At 47.7% G+C, this 21,966-nt stretch overlaps 1 protein-coding gene across 4 annotated transcripts in view; it reads right to left on the minus strand.

Annotated features, from left to right (window-relative positions):
* The window catches only part of BAALC (BAALC binder of MAP3K1 and KLF4), an 89,645-nt gene extending 68,747 nt beyond the window's left edge, over positions 1–20,898 (minus strand). For 3 of the 4 annotated variants that reach the window (XM_086695743.1, XM_086695744.1, XM_086695742.1), the window contains exon 1: positions 20,630–20,898. In XM_086695743.1, coding sequence (XP_086551869.1) covers positions 20,630–20,789 — 160 coding nt within the window. In that variant the 5' untranslated portion in view covers positions 20,790–20,898. The remainder of the gene's footprint in view (positions 1–20,629) is intronic. The other variant, XM_086695741.1, reaches the window with a different exon arrangement.
* Between the last annotated feature and the right edge of the window lie 1,068 nt (positions 20,899–21,966).

Genomic DNA, 21,966 nt, shown 5'->3' on the forward strand with positions numbered 1-21,966 from the left:
CAGAGAGACAGGGAGACACAATCTGAAGCAGGCTCCAGGTGCTGTGCTGTCAGCACAGAGCCCGACGTGGGGCTTGAACTCACGAACTGCGAAATCATGACCTGAAACGAAGGTGGATGCTCAACTGACTGAGCCACCAGGCACCCCTCAGTCATCTTCAAAGAACCAAGATTTGCAACTACTAAATATGATCAAAAGAACAGGGCTAGAGATACGAACAGATTGTATACAGGAGGAAAAAGGCAACATGGCCATAATCAGGTAAAAAGCAACCTCATTCATACAGATACACAGCAAAACTGAGCTACAATATCTTACCTATTAAAGCGACAGAGCCCCCTAAGCTTGACAATATACTGTGTTGGCAAGGGTGTGGAAAAGCTGGGACTCTCATACATTGATGGTGAAAATGCAAAATGTACAAGGCCTGAGGAGGGAAATTTGGCAATATCGAGCAAAATTCCACTTGCATTCAGTCTTTGCCCTAGCCATCCCACTTTTAAGAATCCACCCAGGGGCGCCTGGGTGGCGCAGTCGGTTGAGCGTCCGACTTCAGCCAGGTCACGATCTCGCGGTCTGTGAGTTCGAGCCCCGCGTCAGGCTCTGGGCTGATGGCTCAGAGCCTGGAGCCTGTTTCCGATTCTGTGTCTCCCTCTCTCTCTGCCCCTCCCCCGTTCATGCTCTGTCTCTCTCTGTCCCAAAAATAAATAAATGTTGAAAAAAAAAAAATTAAAAAAAAAAGAATCCACCCAAAGAGGACACTGGCAAAATGAAAACACACATGGATAGGACTATTTGTATAGCAAAAGCCTAGAAACAATCCCAATGGCCATCAATAGGAGACTGGTTTAATAAACTGTGGCATATCCACACAATTGAACACTACCCAATTGTAGTTATAAAAAAGAATGAGGGGGGCGCCTGGGTGGCGCAGTCGGTTAAGTGTCCGACTTCAACCAGGTCACGATCTCACGGTCCGTGAGTTCGAGCCCCGCGTCAGGCTCTGGGCTGATGGCTCAGAGCCTGGAGCCTGTTTCTGATTCTGTGTCTCCCTCTCTCTCTGCCCCTCGCCCGTTCATGTTCTGTCTCTCTCTGTCCCAAAAATAAATAAACGTTGAAAAAAAAAATTTAAAAAAGAATGAGGAATTTATCTATATACTGCTTTGAAGTGATCTCTGGAATATGTTAAAAGGCCAAGGTACAGAACGAAGGGTACTGTATGCTACCCCCCACCCTTAAAAGGGAGAGTATGTGAATATATGTGTGTATATACTTTTTTTTTTTTAATGAGAGGATAAACCAAAAAACTAATAAAATGAGTATCTACAGGAAGACAAAGGGAACAGAGTAAAGAGGGCAGAGATGAAAGTTAGCTTAGGCTTCTTAATTGTAACTTGTTTTGTAGATTTGTTATTGGAATCATGTAAGTTCTCTACCTAAATATAACATAAAATTTAACTGAAATGAAAAAAAGCAACTCTACTGCAAAAGCAAAATAAAACAAATAAACATACCCTATACAGCGAGGTGATGGCTTAACCACACAGAAGAAATTATTTCAAGTGACTTTAAAATATAGCAATCTAACTGTACATCCCGTTGGGATATATTTTAAGGACAAAAAAACTCCCACAAAAATATTACAATATTTTCAGTAACCACATTGTTAGATGCATTATAAGACAAAGTAAATAAGGACTTATAATGTTGTTAGAAACCAAAATTTTCAGCATCTAAATAAAAATTAAGGGACAATACTACAATTAAAAATTTTGAATTAATAATATAAATATAAATATACTGTCTGTCTCTCTCTCTCTCTCTTTTTTTTTTTTTAGAGAGAGAGAGAGAGCGAGAGCATGTGGTCACAGAGGTGGGTGGCTGAGGGGCAGAGGGAGAGGGAGAGAATCCCAAGCAGGCTCCACGCCCAGCACAGTCAGTGCCCAGCATGGGGCTTAATCTCATGACCCTGAGATGAAGACCTGAGCCTAAATCGACAATTGTACACCTAGCCAACTGAGCTACCCACGTGCCTCTGTACGGTCTCTTTAAAAAAGAAAGCAACTCCTAGCTCCGGGGTGCCTGGGTGGCTCAGGTTAAGCATCCAACTCCTTGATCTCAACGTCATGAGTTCAAAGACCCATACTGGGCTCTGTGCTGGGCGTGAAACTACTAAAACAAACAAACAAACAAAAACCACCTCCTAATTATGGCTACAAAAAAAGTTTATAAACAAACAACCCGGTAGCAATGAGCATCCCAGGTACCCAGGCTGGAGTCTCTAAATATCCTATTTTAATGAAAGAAACCAGGGCTTCAGAAAAATGGCTAATCGTAAGGCTAGCATAGGCAAACTACAAGCTAAGCCTAGGAAAAGGAGTCATGCTACAGAGCAAGGACCATTAAAGACTAGTGCAGAAGTCAGGAACCAAACTGAGGGGCTCCCACTAGTCAAAGATAGGACAATTTGAGCACACACACAAAATAATAACATATATTATGAAGTAAAACTCATCACGTATGCTAAAACCCATAAATCCATAATGATATTTTTTATTTATGTTTTTTAAATTTTTTTTTCAACGTTTATTTATTTTTGGGACAGAGAGAGACAGAGCATGAACGGGGGAGGGGCAGAGAGAGAGGGAGACACAGAATCGGAAACAGGCTCCAGGCTCTGAGCCATCAGCCCAGAGCCCGACGCGGGGCTCGAACTCACGGACCGCGAGATCGTGACCTGAGCTGAAGTCGGACGCTTAACCGACTGCGCCACCCAGGCGCCCCTATTTTTTAAAATACTCGTTGATTACCTTTGAAGAAACTAGGGAACACCCTGAAAACCAATCATTGAAGGAAAGAAACAGGCACTTACACCACCTTTTCAGGGAAACCGAATGGGCAATAAGGAAAAGTTCTCCTTTATTCCAAGGATTCCAGCTAATAAATGTTGAAGAAATGTTCAAATATTACCGTTTTTGTGATTCCTAGTAAAATAACAGATGTAGGGAATGATTATCAGCAACAGGAAGCTGATGAGATACTTTATAATAGATGGATCAGGTTGGCACAGCTAGTCTTGACTTCACAGCAATGAGAGTTCACCAGATGCTGTGCCGTTCCTGATGCGTTACAGCGGGAAGAGTACACCATCACTTAGGAGGCATTCTTGTCCCCCCAAAACTGGCCCTGAACCCCATCAAGCCTGCAGTCCTTTTTTTTTTTAATTTTTTTTAACGTTTATTCATTTTTTGATAGAGACAGAGCATGAGCAGAGGAGGAGCAGAGAGAGAGGGAGACACAGAATCCGAAGCAGGCTCCAGGCTCTGAACTGACAGCACAGAGCCAGACGCGGGGCTCAAACTCACGGACCGTGAGATCATGACCTGAGCCGAAGTCGGACGCCCAACTGACTGAGCCACCCAGGCGCCCCAAGCCTGCAGTTCTAATTACTATTTTACAGGGAATATGGGGATACATTTTAACACCATAGGCGTGCAATCAGTAAAATCCAAAAGAAAAAGGTGGGGGGGGGGACTCTACAGAACAAAAAAATAGGTTTCCTCAACAAATAAAAACTGAAAGGGGGAAGGAGGAAATGGGAAACCTATAAATTGATGGAAATTTGAGAAAAAGATGAGTGAAATAGAATGGGTGGGCATTGGGGTACCTGGGTAGCTCAGTTGGTTGGGCATCTGACTTCGGCTCAGGTCATGATCTCACAGTCTGTGAGTTCAAGCCCCATGTCGGGCTCTGCGCTGACAGCTCAGAGCCTAGAGCCTGCTTCAGATTCTGTCTCCGTCTCTCTGCCCCTCCCCCACTATCACTGTGTGTGTGTCTCTCTCTCTCAAAAATAAAATAAAAACATTAAAAAAAAATTAAAAAAAAAAAAAAAAAAGAATGGGTGGGCATTTTTTGTACCCTGATTCAAACAAACCAGTTGTAGAAAAAAAAACATTTACGAGACCATTGGCAAAATTTGAATATGAATAAATTTTGGTTAAATTAGAGAATTAAGGAATTTTCATTAATTTTTAGGTGTGATAATGGTATTGTGGTTATAAGGTCGAAGCCTATAAAATTGCCGATATTCCACCATTTCGACTTAAAGAAATGACCATTTCCTACGGTCCAAACTTACATATCTTTTTTAAAAGAGTCCTTATATTTTGGAGATCCATATGAAAGTATTTATGAACGAAGTGACATGACTTCTGGAATCTGCTTCACACTAATCCAGCTGGTGAAGGGGCATGGAAGTACAGAGGAAACAAGATCTGCCAGGCACCAAGAATTGTTGAAGCTGGGTAATGGGTACGTGGGAGCTTGTTATATCATTCTCTCAAGTATATATATGTTTGAAATATGTGTGTTCCATGTTAAGGTCTTAAACTTTTGTATATGTTTGAATATTGTGTTTAAAAAATGCCTGAGGCTACAACAAAGGGATTCCAGAATTGTTCTGAGCAATTGTAAGCCTCTGGTGTCACTGGGGACACCAATGACTGGGGAGAACAATGCTCAGTTGAAGATATAATTGCAGGCGTGTGTGTGTCTGTGTGTGTCTGTGTGTTATGTATGTGTGTGTGTGTGTGCGTGAGACGGCACATATCTTTAAATCGCCTTCTTATTTAAATTTTTATTACATTTCCCACTGATTTTTTGCTTGTGGCTGTGGGATTCGGGGGTTCCAACAATAGTCGGTGTTTGAATTTTGAATTCCTGTGCAAAAGAAAAAAATAAAACTAACCGGGTTGGACACACTCTCCCTGGGTCTCTTTGTTAACATTTTTGGCAGCTTCTATTTAAATGATCCTTTTTCTCTAAGTTCACTGGATGTTTTCTGCAGCCTTATGTAATGTCTAAAAGCCCATGTCTCTACAAGGGAGCACCTGATTCAGAAAAACAACCCATTCATCAGCTGCCCAGACTCACAACCAACCAGACGTGTGGCGACTTTTTAAACACTCCCAGCTCCTGCGTCACAGCCTGTGAGGGAAAAGGAGAGCTACAGGAAGGTAAAGCTCAGAGAGACCCCAGGGAGATGATTATTCCTCACACCTCCTGGAAGCAGCACTACTCTCTTAGAAGAATTGCCAGCTGGGAAAGGCATCCCTGGAGGTGGCATCTCACGACACTGAACCAACAGTGACCTGTGCTGAAGGGATGGAAGAGTCCCAGTTCCTGGAAGCCCAAGGCAGGGGCAACTCCCCAGAGAACGGGCACCTTACTCCCCCAGGATACGGTCTGCTTCCCAGACCCCACTCAACTCAAGAGCATGATTTGCATAATAAAGTATCTAGTATCTTTTTTTTTTTTTTTTAACATTTATTTATTTTTGGGACAGAGAGAGACAGAGCATGAACGGGGAGGGGCAGAGAGAGAGGGAGACACAGAATCCGAAACAGGCTCCAGGCTCTGAGCTGTCAGCCCAGAGCCCAACGCGGGGCTCGAACTCACGGACCGCGAGATCGTGACCTGGCTGAAGTCGGACGCTTAACCGACTGCGCCACCCAGGCGCCCCAAAATATCTAGTATCTTAATGATCTAATGTTACCGGAGATAATTTAACAACCCTCAAAAACTACCTTCAAGGTAAGAGGAGCCTGCATGGCTCAGTGAGGTAAGTGTCCAACTCTTGGTTTCGGCTCAGGTCATGATCTCATGATTTGTGAGTGCGAGCCCCGCTTCGGGCTCTGTGCGGGCAGACAGCACAGAGCCTGCTTGGGATTCTCTCTCTCCTCTCTCTCTCTGCCCCTCCCCCCACTCACACCCTTTCTCTCAAAAATAAAATACTTAAAACATTGCCTTCAAGGTAAGAAGTGCACTTAGTCCCATTTATCTGTTCATTCCACCAACATTGTTTAAGGGCTCAGAATGTGCTAAGCTAGTTAGAGGTGCATTTGAGGGCTGGAACTAGTTACTGCAAGCCCAGTCCTTTTCTCTCTTCCATGCTGCCTTGAGGGTTAAAGACACTGGCTCTTGAAGCTGGCTGAGCCTCGGAATCACCTAGGACAGGAATGGGCATTGCCACAGAGCCACGGTCATTCATTTCTGTGTTGCCCGTGGCTGCTTTGGTGCTAACACCAGCAAAGCCGAATAGCTGCAACAAAGATCACGTGGCCCACAAAGCCTAAAGTGTTTACCACTCGGCCCTTTACAGCTAAGGTTTGCCAACCTGTGATCTAGGACGCGCTTCTCTGAGAGGTCCATGGGCCAGCAGCATCAGCATCACTTGGGCCCCTGTTAGAAATGCAGAGTCGTAGGCCCCACGTTGACCAAGGGAATTTCACTCTGCCCTGAGAACTTGTCAAACCGGCTGGCTTTCAGCACAAGTCTCAGGGTGGGGCGTTTTGTTTATGTTCCCCAAGTAAATGTGATGTGTAGCCACCAGGGAAGCCAACTGAAAAATAAGGAGTGTGGTCCCTCCCAGGATCTCCCTGCAGGACTGACACCAGATCCTCAAGCGGCCGGCAGGGAGAGGCGACCACTGAAGGCTCACAGCTGAGCGCCTCTGGAGGAATTGCCCTCTGTGGAAGGAAGTGGCCCCACCCAAGGTCACTTCCCCTTGCTGGGGGCAGACTGCAGCTGATACTCGGCTGGTATAGGGTGACAGCACCTTTCCTTACAATATCTCCAGAGCCCCCAGCAATTCAAGTTTGCCCTTAGCCCAGTCCCGCCTCCCTCACCCCTCACAGGTGTTCCTCCCTAAAGCTCTCCCCAGTAAAAGTCCATCTCGGTCTATTTCCCGACAGTCGGTAAGAGTACGCGGTATGACATCAGACAGGGGTCATAGCCATAAATAAGAAGATGCAAAACAGAATAAGTGCACTGCGTGTGCACTAGAAGGGAACACACGACTGAGGCAGGCACACAGGGGCTGTGGGGCTGTGAGGCAGGCACACAGGGGTGGTGGGGGGGCAACAGGATAAGGTGCTGCAGACAAAAGGCAGCCCTGAGTCGTGATAAGTGTAGAGGACCTGCAAACAGCTGGTGGAAGAGCAGGCTGGAGAGAAAGCCTTAACTGCGAGGCTAAGACATTTGCAGTCTCATTTGGCAAAGAAAAATCATGAAAGGCTCTGAGCAGGAGAATAACCCCATAATGATCCCAGTTATGCTTCGGGAATATTCACCCGGCAATGATGTGAAAGATACTGGAGTGGCAGTGACTGGGGCTCGGGGGACAGGTCAGAAGGCTGTTGCAAATGTCCAGCTGAAAGGCAATGAGGACCAGAGCTAGTGATCAGTTAGGGGGTTAGCCCAGAGGAAGAGCGCGGGGCTCAGAATGAGACAGAGCTGGGTTCCAAACCTCACTCGGCCACTTACAGTCTTCAAGCCCTTGGGCAAGTCCCCTCGCCAATCTGACTTCTCCCATCTGTGAAATAGGGGTAAGAGAATTGGGTAATAAATATGCAGTGCCTGGCACATGCTGGGCACGCGCTTAATGGGAGCCATGCTCATGAGGCAGTGGCTGTGTTCATTTGTGTTTGCACACACATCACTTATCACCACAGCCAAGCAAATCTGAGCCTGGCTGCTCCGAAGACTGTCCCTGAAAAGCAATCCTTGCATGTAGTCATTTAATGAGGCGTTGGTTTCGTGCTTCAACTTGAATCTCCCCCTTATGAAGGGCGTGCGGGCAATTGCCGCTTTCACTGTAGCCTGTGCCCTGTTGTTATGACAACCAATTTCCCAAACAGCCCTGCTGTTTTCTTCAAATCCTTTCAGTTTCCTCAAGCCCTAAAGTCCACAAGCCCTGGAGACAATAGTGGGGTGGGTTTTCTAGATTTCTGCAGGATTTACCGCCAAGTCTTTATATTAGCCAACCGGCCATCTGTTGCTTCTCTAACAGAAGCCCCCAGCCTGAGCATCAGTGTGACCCTGCACAGCGAGCCTCCACAAATGTTCCCGCTGATTGGAAATTGGTGCCACAGAACATCAGCTGGCACATCAGTTTCCGGCTGGCATTAACTTCGCTGGAAAATGAAGCAGAAAACAAAGGAAAGCCCAATGCACATCTCAGGTACACCACACAGAGTTTGATGTTAAAAGACTATTCTGGAAGCTTTAAGTTTAAGTTCTTGTATTAGTTCTAGAATTAGTTCATTATTAGCACATGTGATTTTCTCAGCAAGTATCAACCTTTGTGAACTCACCTGGCACATGGTAAAACATGCTAAAAACACCATTTAGTTGTAGTAACAGTATGGCAAAATCTTAATACCAGTATTATGCTGCTTTGGTTTCTAGCTGACCTCCCCCTCCTCACTTCCCCTTCCTTTCTTTCCTCCTCCCCTTTCTCCTTCTAATCTTCTCTCCTCTCTCACATAGCCTTAGGATGAAAGGCATAGTTGCCCTGCAGGCAGCCTACCCAACATCCATTCCCCCCCTCCCCGTTTTTTTCTTTGCCAAAAGGATCATGATATATCTTTAGGGTGTACGTGCCCAACTGAAAGTCCCGATCTCCTAGACTGTCTTACAGCCAGGGACAGCCAGGTAATAACACAGTTCCAGCCAATGAGACTCAAGCAAAACTTACTGGGTTCTGGGAAAGCTGTCATTTTTCAGATAAAAAGAAGTAGACTCAGGTAGAGCATGCCTTTCTGGTTTTCCCCCTTCTTCCTATCTAAAGTAAGATGCTACAACCCCTGGCAACTATGAGAAAGAAATCCACACACACCGCAGATGGCAAAGCAGTAAACTTACAGAGCCCAGGTCCTTGATGGCACTCCTGAGCAGTGCAGCTGCCCACGACTTCTGTGGAGGGCAAAAAATAAAGCCTCTCCTTGCTAAACTGGATTCTATTTGCGCCACCACATGCAATTCCTTCCTGACACAAAAGATGAGGAGGGCTCCCTTCAACAAATACTCATTAAGTGCCCACTCTGTGCTGGGCAGGGTGCTAAGTACTTGGGCTACAGCAGTGAATGTGATCTACAGTCCCTTTACCTCCTGGAGTGACGGAGTAAAGAAGAAACAGACAGTAAATGAACAAGACAATGGCAGGCTTGGTGATCAAAAGAAACAAATAATCAGATGTAACTGAGGAAGGCTGGTGTCTCTGAGGAGGTGACATCTGAACTGAGAGCTGAAGGGTGAGGTGGAGTCAACCGGGGAAAGAGGGGGTGGGGGGGGCACATTCCAGCAAGCACCCCAGGAAAGCGGTGAGGGTGTTCAAAGAACAAAGAGGAAGCCAGCATGGCTGGAACACGGTGAGACACACAGAGAGAGAGAGAGAGAGAGAGGGAGAGAGAGAGCAGGGTAGGCAAAGCTGGAGAAGCTGTTTGGGACGGGGGCATGGAAGCTGAGGAAAGGAGTGGGGTTTTATTCTACATATGACAGATTGGGAAGCTACCAGAGCGGTCACTCACAAGTGAGTGACAAGACCTGATACATGTTTTTGGAAGATTTTTCTCCCTCTAACATGAATAATGACTTGCCCAGGGTGAGAACAGAAGCAGGCCATTGCTGAGGTGCAAGTAAAACAGGACAGTGGCCTGGACTCAGGGACGGCCGATGGACCACACAGTAGACCTTCACCCTGCAGAACAGGATGGCCTGTAATGTCCGCACCTACGGTGACAAGGAACAACCTCGTCAGTGCACTTTAGAATCCAAACAGGCAGAGATGAGGACAGGGGGCTAAAGACGGTTTTAAAATACTGAGGGGCCCGGAAGGACATACAGCAGGTGATTCGAGGGAAAGACGGGAGAATTCGTAGCAAGTGTTTGATTTTTTTTTTCTTTTAGTGTTCAGAGGGAAAGAAGAGGATTGTGTCAGGAGCTATCACACGGGGACTGTCATAGCATGTTAATAAGGAATTAACAGAATTGTAAACAAGTGGTAAGAACACTGAGGCTCTAGAGAATGGCCCTTGGGTGCGATCACCAGTACCCATGACTTGCTCCAGCGATGCCAGGCATCTCAGAGACAGGCATGTAAGGAGCACAGGGGAAGAGCAAACCCCAGGTTTGAAACTGGCATGGCGAGCCCAGGGCAATACTGAAGAGGTGGGAGAACATGGGTACGAGAATGGCGGCACTGAAAGATTTCACACTTCACGTTTGTGAACACATTCATTCAACAATGATTCCCACCCTAACGTGGAAACTGCAATCTGGACAAGCTAAGAAACTTGCTCAAGGTCACAAAGCTGGTAAATATCTGCTGTCAAAGTCGAATTCCTTAACCAGTGAACTATAACCTTCAAGCAAAATAAGAAGGAAGATGATGATAGAGAAGAGAGCCCAGAAAGGTCCAGGGACTGGAGGTCATGATGGGTGTCAGAAGTGGGCTCACTGAAGAGGAGGAAGCATGTGCAATGGTCAATGGACAGCAGATCAGGCTGGGTAGTCCCGTGGGTGAGAATGGATCACAGGCTGGAGCAGTGGCATAGAGGAGAAGGCCAACAGGCTCTGGGTTGGACTTTGGGGCTGAAGGGCATCTGGCTACAAGCTACCCACTCCATCTTGCCCAACTGCCCACTGAAATGCCTATGAAGACAGAAAAAGACCAAGACTTACAATCACCCAAAATTAAGACTAACAGACAACCTAATCCCAGAATCTTGGAGAAATTGGTACTATTTGTAAACAAGATGGAGCTAAATTAAAAAAAAAAAAATCTAAGGGGGGGCGCATGGGTGGCTCAGTTGGTTAAGCATCTGACTCATGATCTCGCGGTTCATGAGTTCAAGCTCCACATCGAGCTCTGTGTTGATAGCTCAGAGCCTGGAGCCTGCTTCCGATTCTGTGTCTCCCTTTCTCTCTGCTCCTCCCCCACGTGTGCTCTGTCTCTCTCACTCTCAAAAGCAAATCATAAAACATTAAAAAAAAAATAAAACTCTGCCCGAGCCAATTGTGGGGGATGGCAGAGGGATGTAAGAAAATGGCAAACAGTGGAGTCACAGTATGCATTTGCTTCGTATGTAATTTACCTGAATTCAACTGTATTTGCTTAGTATTAAAAGAAAAAAAGGGAGGGGCACCTGGGTGGCGCAGTCGGTTAAGCGTCCGACTTCAGCCAGGTCACGATCTCGCGGTCCGTGAGTTCGAGCCCCGCGTCGGGCTCTGGGCTGATGGCTCGGAGCCTGGAGCCTGTTTCCGATTCTGTGTCTCCCTCTCTCTCTGCCCCTCCCCCGTTCATGCTCTGTCTCTCTCTGTCCCAAAAATAAATGAAAACGTTGAAAAAAAAAAAAAAAGAAAAAAAGGGAGAAAAATCCCCTCACTTACCCATGGCCTTCCCCACCCTCACCTCTTCCTCCATTCAAACTAGACTTTGGCTGCCACTACCTCCAAATATTTTCCTGAACACAAAGAAAAACAAAACAACTTTTTTTTTTCTTGGCCTCTGAGCTTTCAAGAAATTTGAGGAATTGTTCCTATACCCCCAAACTTTAAACATGGTCCGCACAGAAGATCAAAGATGCCCTGCATAACCCAGATACAGGACCTGAGGGTGAAACCCAGATGCTGACGGAGGCACTATTTCCTTGTGTGCTTCTCTGTACTTCCTAAAGTTTCTTAAGGAATATCCATTGCATTTGAAAGCTGAAAACATGTATATTATTCTGCCCAAAGACCGTTCATCTTTAAGGAGCCCATCAGATGACTGATGCTTTTCTGAGCCCTCTCTGCAGCCCTGCTCAGGGAGCTCAGCCCAGGGAGGGGGCAATGGAGCCCTCCTCAAGGACTTGTGTCCTCAGCCTTGTAAATGCTGGCAGGAGGCTGGCACTCCAAGAAGTTTTTCAAAACAGCTCAAGGCAGAGGGGGTGGAGGAGGACACTAAATCCATGCTGAGCAGCTATGGCATAACAGACGCGGCCCTGGATTTAAAAACAGGACCCCTGAATTCCGATGTGGGCTTTCCTCCTTCCCGGTGGGTGACCTTGCTCAACCTCACTGAACCCCCAGGTTCCTCATCTGGTAAATGGGGATGACAATGGTTTAGGAGGTTATTTTAGAGAGTTATGTAAACGAACGTCCCAAAGAAAAATTCTCACGTGTGTTAGATGCTCAGGAATTATTTGAATTTAAATGACCAGGTAATTGACCCAATCAACCAATTGACCAATCGCCGAAGGGAGAGTGAGGTAGTGACAATAGAAAACCCTCTCTCTCCTTATTTCCAAGTGTTCACAATGGTAGAGCTCATCAATACATTTATGTTAGTCTTCTAGGGCTGCTGTAAGAAAGTACCACAAACTTGTGGCTTAAGCAGCAGGAATTTATTGTCTCACAAGTCTGAGACTAGAAATCTGAGATCAGGAAGCTTCCTTCTCCTTCTGGGAGGGAGAATCTGTTCCGTGCCTCTCTCCTAGCTCCTGGTGGCTTGCTGGCAATTTTGGGTGTTCCTTGGTTTATAGAAGCATCACCCTAACCTCTGCCTTTATCTTCACATGGTATTCTCCCTGTGTGTCAGTGTGTCCAAATTTCCCTTTGTATAAGGACATCAATCACATTGGATTAGGGCCCATATTAACGATCTCATTTTTAATTTTTTTTAATGTTTATTTACTTTTGAAGGAGAGGGAGACAGAGTGTGAACAGGGGAGGAGCAGAAAGAAAGGGAGACACAGAATCCAAAGTGGGCTCCAGGCTCTGAGCTGCCAGCACAGAGCCCAACGCGAGGCTCGAACTCACAAACCATGAGATCATGACCTGAGCCAAAGTTGGATGCTTAACCAACTGAGCCACCCAGGCTCCCCTAATGACCTCACTTTAACCTCTGTAAAGACCTTATCTCCATATAAGGTCACATTTGATATACCGGGGGTTCAGACTTCAGCATAGAAATTTGGGGGACAGATAGTTGAGCCCGTAACAGAGAGATGGAGGTGGTTGGGGGGCAAAGAGGGAGGAGAGCATGTAAGGAGGTGAATGTTGGCGGCAGCTAAGCTGGAAGGGACTAGATCATAATGTAGGCTGGGGATACACCCATCTAGTCTCCTCTCCAGACGGAAGCCAAGGAGGTGTTCGGACTAGCCAGAGAATCTCGGTAGGAGTCCCTGCAGGGATAGGATTTTGCAGTAGAAGTCAGTGGTCTTCTGAGAGTGGTAGAAGCTGATATAGAAAGGCTCCTGGGATGCAAGTCCAGGTACCGTCAGCCACGAACAGGCTCAGACATCCAACAGCACTAAAGGACAGAACGGCCTCATCAGCAGGAAGGTGTTGCAGGTACATAGATCCCAAGGCAAAGGCAGGACCACTAGTGGTCTAAGCCTGAGGAGTCGACTGCTGAGTTACAGGATAAGCCAGGAAAAGACTCCTTGCCAGCTGAGAGGGGACTATCTTCCTCCAAGCGGGGCCCATGTCTGGAACCTTAAATTCATCTCGGGTTAGAGTCAGAATTGACTGTCTAGTATCTAACACAGACACAGTTCAGTAACTGATTTCTAAGACAAAATCATCTAAGGTCAGACTCAGGAAAGAGGATGGAAGACAAAACTTCATTTGCTTAGCTGGATCATTCATCCAACTATTCATTTTATTCACTGTTAGAGCCAGGCATGCAACCACCAATCACGCAGTGCCCAACCTGGCAGAGCTCACAGGCTGACTGGAGCGACAGAGGCATGAGTAAGCTCCAGCAATGCAGTGTGGCTGGTGCCATCACGGGGCCGGACAAGGTCCCTGGAGAGCCTGTGGCAGGATGTATATAACTCTGCCCAAGAGACAGGGCACGTGAGACTTCCTAAACTTTATGAACCGCCTGAGTTTGCTCCCACCTGTTTTCGTAGCGATTGTTGCAAAACAACCCTTGTAACAAAGAGGCTGGTGGTTGGCAAAGGGGGCAGAAAAGGGTGGGCGTGTTTTCCTACTATACAACTCATCAGGTAGATGAGAACCCAAGAAGGATGAGCGGATGGAACTTCTGAGGAATGAAAACATCATCTGTGGGTACTACCGGAAGAAAGAAATGAACACATAGTCATTTTAGGAGATTTAGTCATTAAAGAGAGATCACTTGAGGCCCTACTATAGCCAGGCACGGTGTTAGGCACAGGGATCCAGGGGTCAGCAAAAAGACCCCTTACCTAACTAGTAAAGCTCGTCATGCTTGAGGGGGCAGACATTTATCAATAAATTATTCAAAAATATAACCACAAGTGGGGCGTCTAAATGGCTCAGTTGATAAGTATCCGACTTCAGCTCAGGTCATGATCTCGTGGTTCCTGGGTTCGAGCCCCGCATTGGGGCTCTGTGCTGACAGCTCAGACCCTGGAACCTGCTTCGGATTCTGTGTCTCCCCCTCTCTCTCTGTCCCTCCCCTGCTTGCACTCTGTCTCTTTTTCTTAAAAATAAATGAACATTAAAAAAAATTTATTTTAATTAATAATATAACCACAGGTGTAACAGGTAGACAGAGGGAGCTGGGGGGCAAGGAGGGGCCGTAGCCATCAGAAAGCCCCAGATGGGCTCTCCACTGGTACTGCTCTGGACAGAGGAAGCAGGGCAAGCTCCCTTCACCTCCCTGGTGGTGAAGTCCTGCAGGGACAGTCCTGCCTCGTCTGCCACGCACACTCCCTTAGGGCTCTGTCCACACACTGTGTACCCCCCACCACACACCCAGATCGAACTACTCAGCCCCCTGTACTCCTCCAGCATCCTTCCCCCATGCTATTCCAGTATGGACCATGCTGCCCTGAAGTGTGTGACCTCTGTGTCTGTCTCCACTATATTATTTCTTATGGTTCAAGGAACAAATCTTAATCAACTTTGTGCCTAATATATATTGAACGAATGAGAGAGCAAATAAATGTCTTTTATCTTTCATCTGTCAACACAGGGAAACAAAGACCTAAGATACTGTCTTCTTTTTAAAATTTATTTGAGAGAGGGGTGCCTGGGTGGCTCAGTCGGTTGGGAGTCTGACTTCGGCTCAGGTTACGATCTCACAGTTGGTGAGTTTGAGTCCCACGTCGGGCTCTGTGCTGACAACTCAGAGCCTGGAGCCTGCTTTGGATTCTGTGTCTCCCTCTCTCTCTCTGTCCCTTTCCCACTTGTGTTCTGTCTCTCTCACTCTCAAAAATAAATAATAAAACATTAAAAAATTAAAAAAAATTTATTTGAGAGGGAGAGAGAGAGAGAGAGAGAAGTGGGCGGGGGGCGGAGAGGGAGCGTGCACAAGCGGGGTGGGGGAGGGGCAGAAGGAGAAAGAAACAGAATCTTAAGAAGACTCCGCTGTCAGGACAGAGCCCCATGTGGGCCTCGATCCCACAACCCTAAAATCATGACCTAAGCCGAAATCAAGAGTCACTCAACTGACTGAGCCACCCCGTGCCCCTAGAATATTGTCTTAATGGCACTATCAAGATGAATCAAGGTCACCTCATTTAAGCATTAAACTGAAACTAACGAGATATACTTTAATAGGAATAAATTTAAAAATCCCAACTTTGGGTTCCTGAAATCAATAGTATGAATGCAGGATTTATGGGAGAAATAAACCATTCATTCAGCAAGCATTTACTGAGTGCCACCTATGTTCCAGTCGCTGTTCCAGGTGTTGGTGCTGGATATATAGCACAGACATCTCTGATGCCACAGGACTTAAATTTAACTAGAAAGAAAGCCCTAAGGGTTTTAACTCATCACACGTTTAATGTGAGTCATCAAGGTAATAGGCAACAACAGCCGCAGGAAAACAAATCCTAACCTGATTTTACCTGCATCAGGAGAGGTTCAGTGTCCACATGTTGCCCCACGCTGCTCAGCTAACACCACAAGCTTGGAGCTAACAATGGGTCTCTTATATCAGGAGGGACTTTGACAAGCCAGACAACGTCTTTGGAGGTATGTGGTCAGGTCCCCACAAGTCTGAGAAATGACTGACAGATATGCATGTGTTCGGGGGCCGCAGAATCAGTGGCCACAGGAGATGCAACAGGTTTCTTCAAATATTGCGAGTCGCCTGTACAAGACTTGGTTACAAGGGCCTGGAGCTCACCAGGTAGAACTTACAAGGCAGCAGGAAGAGTTTCTTGCAAAGGGAACTGCTCCACAAAAGTATGGGGAGGCCTCCTTGCCCAGGGAAGACATACCCCATCCTCAAGGACGCTGCAGAAGAAAACCGTGCTGAGACCAGACTAGAATATCCAGAGATCACACTAGACTTTGAGTCCCATCAACTGGAAAAGCAACGACTCTGCAGTGAATCTCCCATTAATCAAGAAAGCGGTATTTAGGAGCACGGGCTGTGTATGCAGCAGAGCTGGATCCCAGTACTGGACCGGGAAAGGTCATTCACACGCTCTATGCCACTTGCCTTTGCTAGTAAAAGAAACAGGGTCACAGTTCCTACCTCTTCTCGGCCGGCCGTTAGGATTAAGTGAGATGATTTACATTAAGTGCTGCTGAGTACAGCACCTGGCCCTTGGTGAGTCATCAATATACATTAGCGGATAGTAGCATTAAGTGCTCTTCACTTTATTTTACGCATATCAATTTACTTAGGTAAACCGTTTTGCTGTGAGTCTCTAATTTTGTAATCCTCCATTTACTTGCATTTACTAAAGTAATTATTATAGTAATTTAAATTATTATAGTGCTATAGTAATTTAAAACTGGAAAGTAATTTAAAACTGGAAAGTAGAAGGGCTTTTGAGACATTTGAAATGTTTTACTCCCTAGAGAAACCAGGAAAATACCTAACAGTACAAAAAGGGGCAATTAAGGGACTTACGATCAGATGGAGGTAAATCTAGGACGTTATGTATGGAATGGCTGAGCAGGCTGGGGCAAGGCAACCTCAGAGACTCCCTTTCTGACAGACCCTCTCAGACAACAGAAGTAAAAATCAATCCAGCAAACTGATTTTATGAAGACTAAATCATGTCAGATAAACTTAATTTCCTCCTGTGACAGACAGACGGGCTTCTGCGACACAGGGAAGCAATGGGTATCAGATACTGTGGTTTTGGCTAAGTCTTCGATTCCAGGCTACTTAATAGCAGAATCTAAAAACCTAACTGAATTTGCTGGCTGTTGGAGATGATCTCCAAAAATAGGAACCAGAGGCTCCGGATCCACTTTTTGAGTAATGAGGAGGCAAGAAACTTTCCTTCGTAGGACTGGCAGAAAAACACCCCCCCCCCCGCCCCCCCCCACCGCTTCCTGCAGTAAAATGCAGAATCGATCCAACAAATATTTATTGAACACTATCATGTGATATGGCCTCAGTCTGGATTAGACTAAGAGAAACTGAAGTGAGATGTACAAGCAGACATGCTTAAATGGGACTTTTCAGTAGACACGGGTGTAGAGTTGGGGGGGGAGGGGTGCTACGGAAGAAATGGAATCTTTGAACTGGGCTGGGTGTTTCCATGCAATAGGGTGCTGTTTTAAAGAGCAGCTGTGGGATGACAAAGACACTTTGAAGAATCTAGGTTAAATGGATCCAAGTGGGCAAACTTCAGTAGCAAGGGCCGAAAGAAGAGAGAAGGAGGAGGGAGGGCATCTAGAAAGAGCTGATAGGAATGCAGGGTACCTTTAGACAAAGTGCCTATTCATTCAGAAAACCTGCGTGATATCCCAACCTGAGGTCACACATGTGCTCCACAGTGTGCTAACACGAAGGTATAAAGATGAATTAGTCTACTCTCCACCCGCATGGCTCCTGAGGTTGGGGTGGCCAGAAGAAAGGTGGCTTCAACTTGACGCTAAAGGAGAGTGACCAGGGGCACAGAAAGAAAAGACTCTTGAGGACTAAGGGATAAATAATTGCTGTGAAGTCGTTGAGAGAATGTCCAAACTGGGGCAATTTAATTGAATCCTACCATGAATAGGTAGCCAGCCTCCAGAGACCCTTTTCAGCTCCGGAATGCTAGTAATGAAGACATTTTTCTGATTTTACAATCTGGACTGTCTTAAATCCAGTCTTTCCTTTTGTCCCCCATCAGACAAAGATTGATGGAAACAGGAAACGGTACCCTCTGGCTTCCTATCACAATACAGTCGCCGTGGGGCATTAAGGTGCCGTCCAGAAGCCTAGGACTGAATTCACGGGTGGAACACCGGCAGGGGGTGGGTGAGGCAGGGGGAGCAGAGAGGATGAAAAGAATAAAGGGTCCTGGCTAATCTCCCAGGGTGGCTGAAACTTAGGAGATTTGTAGCTTCCTTGGATGACCCACTCTGACTACAGATGCCCAGTTTCCAGTCTGAAAAATTCACAGGAAACAAGCCACTTTTCTAAAGGCCCTGGGGAATGCCAATGCACTGCAAAGGAAGCCTTGATTTCATCTTGATCTTCAGAAACGTCCCTTTCCCCTGAGGCTGATGGAAATTTCTAGTGAATCGAAGTGATCCTTCCCATTTAAGAGTCTTGCCAATTTTAGGGTCCTGTCCTGGAATGATGAAGGTCTTCAGGACCACCATCGGGCAAGGCTGTCTGACATTCGGCAAGGCATCATAAATAAACTTGTTTGTCCTAGGTCCCACCTGTTGCAGGGACCTGATCTCATGAGGCACAATGGGATATGAGTCAGGATGGCAGACTAATAAAGGAATAAGCACTGGAAATGAATATTTAGCCATCCCATAATAACCATCTCATACCCATATGCATGCACACACATGCACCACATACTCCCAGTCACCAAGGCAACCATTCCCTGAAACTGTACTTTGTTCTTTTTCACACTACATCTTTGAAAACCATTCTTCCTTGGAGTGCAACTCTGGCCTTTGACTCTGCTGAGAAGTACCACTCCTCCTTGAGAAATGCTATTAAATCCAACATTTACCAGGTCCCTCTGAAAGTTTATCCTCATTCTGACCCTGAATTTAGCCAACACATCATTTGGAAACTTGCTGAAAGCACCAGCAACACAAAGTAACCATTATGATTGCTACAATGAGTCAGAAACATTAGAGACAAATACTGCCCTTAAGTCTTGTACCCACAGTTCTTACCTTTTAAAGAAGGGAATCACTGGGGTGCCTGGGTGGCTCAGTTGGTTAAGTGTCTGACTTCAGCTCAGGTCATGATCTCATAGTTCATGAGTTCAAGCCCCCCCCCCCCATCCCACCCCCCCATCCCCCCATCCCCCCATCGGGCTCTCTGCTCTTGGATCCTGCTTCAGATCCTCTGTCCTCTCCCCTTTCTCTCTGCCCTTCCCCCCACCTCTCTCAAAAATAAATAAACATTAAAAAGTAAAATTAAAAAAAAAAAGGGAATCACAAAGTTCATGTGAAAAATGAGACAGTTCTGGTCCTAAAAGATGGAGACACTGATTCTTAAGATTAAAGTGGCAGCTCTTATGTAGGAAGCAGGAGTTTAGTATTATTGAATTTTTTTTTTTTTTTTTTTTAAATTTTTTTTTTTCAAACGTTTTTTATTTATTTTTGGGACAGAGAGAGACAGAGCATGAACGGGGGAGGGGCAGAGAGAGAGGGAGACACAGAATCGGAAACAGGCTCCAGGCTCTGAGCCATCAGCCCAGAGCCCGACGCGGGGCTCGAACTCACGGACCGCGAGATCGTGACCTGGCTGAAGTCGGACGCTTAACCGACTGCGCCACCCAGGCGCCCCTAGTATTATTGAATTTTTAAGAGCATTTCACATTTTTTCCTCCTTACAATAGATATTATGCTTCAAATTAACCTCATTTTCTATCTTAGAGTTCATTATTCAAAAATGCCAACAACCTAAAGGAGTCAGTAAATAGTTAAAACATTTTTATGCCACTAACGATCTGGCTTTTGACAACATTCATTTAATAAGTAGTGAGGTTTTCTTCCTTTTACACCAACACATTGATGACTAAAGGTTCGGTCTCTGGCAAGAGTCAATGTTCATCTCTACTCTACAATTATTAGTGTCTGCTTTAAAAAAAAAAAAAAAATCTGATCTGCGACTGGACCAGAAACTTCTTTGCAGATCCTTCTATTAGATTTCTGCCGGAGGGGAAATGGTAGGCGTATTTAATTTATAGTTCTAATCCACATAAAGCACCGAGGCACCTTGGGGTAGGGAAGGAAGTCCTCGCTCTGGAACAGCTGCTTGAGAAGTCAGCTTAAGTGCATAACTAGTGATGGGGCGAGGGGAGGGGGGGCGAGGGGAGGGGGGTGGTTCTGGGATTCTGGTTTTCGAAGCCCTGCGGGAGCGAAGGGGAAGCGACGAGGAAGACTCCACCCAGGCAATCTGGGTCAGGAGCCTCGTCTATAAATTACGGCAGAGAGGGGCAGGCGGCCCGCGGTGGCAGACGCGGCCCGAGAGGGTCCACGGGGAGCGGGGCTGAAGGGCGCGCCGCGCGCGGGTGGGCTGACGCGCAGGTGTGCGTGCCGGGTGGGTGTCCTCCCAGCCCCACGCTTCGGTCCCCGCACCGAGTGTGCGCGGGCGGAGGCAGAGCGCGGGGTTCTCCGTGGCACCGGGGACTGGGCTCAGCCTCTCCAAGGGGCTCGCGCTGCCCCCCTCCCCCCGCTCCCTGGGCCTGGGTCCGTGGGTCTGTCAGCACGCAGGTCCTGTCGGTCTGTCCTCCTCACCACCACCTCCCAGCCCCCCACCTGCCGCACAGAAATCTCTGGCTGGCTGCCCGCCCGTCCCCCCTCCCCCGGCGCCCCGCATCCCTCCCGCTTCCCTGTCGGCCCCGGCCTCCCGGCGCCTGGGGCCGGCGCGCTCCGGCTCGCTCACCCGCGTGCAGGCCTCCCGCCTCGGGGCCGCTGTCGGTGGCGGCGGCGCTGGGCGGCACGTCCGAGTCGGTGTAGGTGAGCCAGGTGGACTCGGTCTCCCGGGTCCAGCTCTCGTAGTAGCGCGGCTCGATGGCATCGGCCCGGCTCCCGCCACAGCCCATCCTCCCGCGCTGCGGGCGCGCCCGGCGGCCGCTCGGCTCGCGGCTCCGGCGGTGGCTCAGCCCCGGCGGCGCAGCCCCGGCCGGCGAGGAGGCGGCGGCGGCGGCAGCGACATCGCGTCCCCGGGCTCGCCCGCGCCCGCCAGCGCCGCAGCCAGGCGCCCGGCCCCCGCGGCGCCCGCCGCCCCCCGCGCCGCGCCCTCTCCCCGTGCGCCCCTCCTCTCGGTCTCCAAGGCCCTCCCCTCCCCCGCTCCCCTCCCCTCGCCCCGGTCCTCCACTCCCTCCCTCGGAGGGCCGGGGCCGGCCGGGGTCTCAGGAGCCGCGGCCAGAGTAATGGAGGAGGGCGGGGGTCTCAGGAGGGCTTCGGCCCGGCCGGCTGGCGTTATAGCTCTCAGGGTCCTGCGCATCCATCTATGCCACACTCCTCTGTTCATCCATTCATCTATTCATGCATTTATCCGTTCACCATGCTTTCCCTCCCTCCCTCCCTCCCTTCCATCCATCCATCCATCCATCCATCCATCCATCCATCCTGGGGAGAACTGAAGCACTTGGAAGGGATCCCAAGCGGTCTGTCCGCTTGTTTCAAAAGCAGCAGAGCTGAGGGCAACCCGCTCCCCCCACCCCCAAAATGGGGAGAAAGAAAGTACTGCAACTAAAAATTAGTGGCAGTCAGAGGCCTTGCCTGGTTGTTACCTTGTTTGGGGAGTAGCGAGTGGGGCCTATGATTTCTGAGAGAGTTGGGCTAGGCTTATCACTAACACCTTCCCAGTTCTGCGACTTTGAACTTTGTTTTCAAGAAAGCAAAAGAGGGCCAGGAACCTCAGAGCATGAGGGAAACCCTCTCTGGATGGGGCTGGGAGGCATGCCTGGCTTCCCTCCAAGCCCACCTGCAGCCCTGCCATTCCTTTGTCCATCGCCCAGCTGTCAGCCCTTCATTTCCTATTGTACTCTCGACTCCTTGTTGCAAACTAGAGCTCAGACTTGGGTGGACCAATGAATTTACCTGTCCCCAAAAAGTCAGAACACCTGGTAAAAAGTCAGAACACCAGGTGTCAGAACACCTGCCCTTAAAGGAGAGGGCTAGGATAGGGGAAGAACTGGAAGAATAAACCCTCAGTGACCCAGCTCTGCCAGAATAGAACATGATGTTGAATGAGTATTGTATTCATTAATTCAA

Source organism: Puma concolor, chromosome F2, assembly GCF_028749965.1.
Source record: "Puma concolor isolate L17-30 chromosome F2, mPumCon1.1.hap2, whole genome shotgun sequence".
Lineage (NCBI taxonomy): Eukaryota > Metazoa > Chordata > Mammalia > Carnivora > Felidae > Puma > Puma concolor.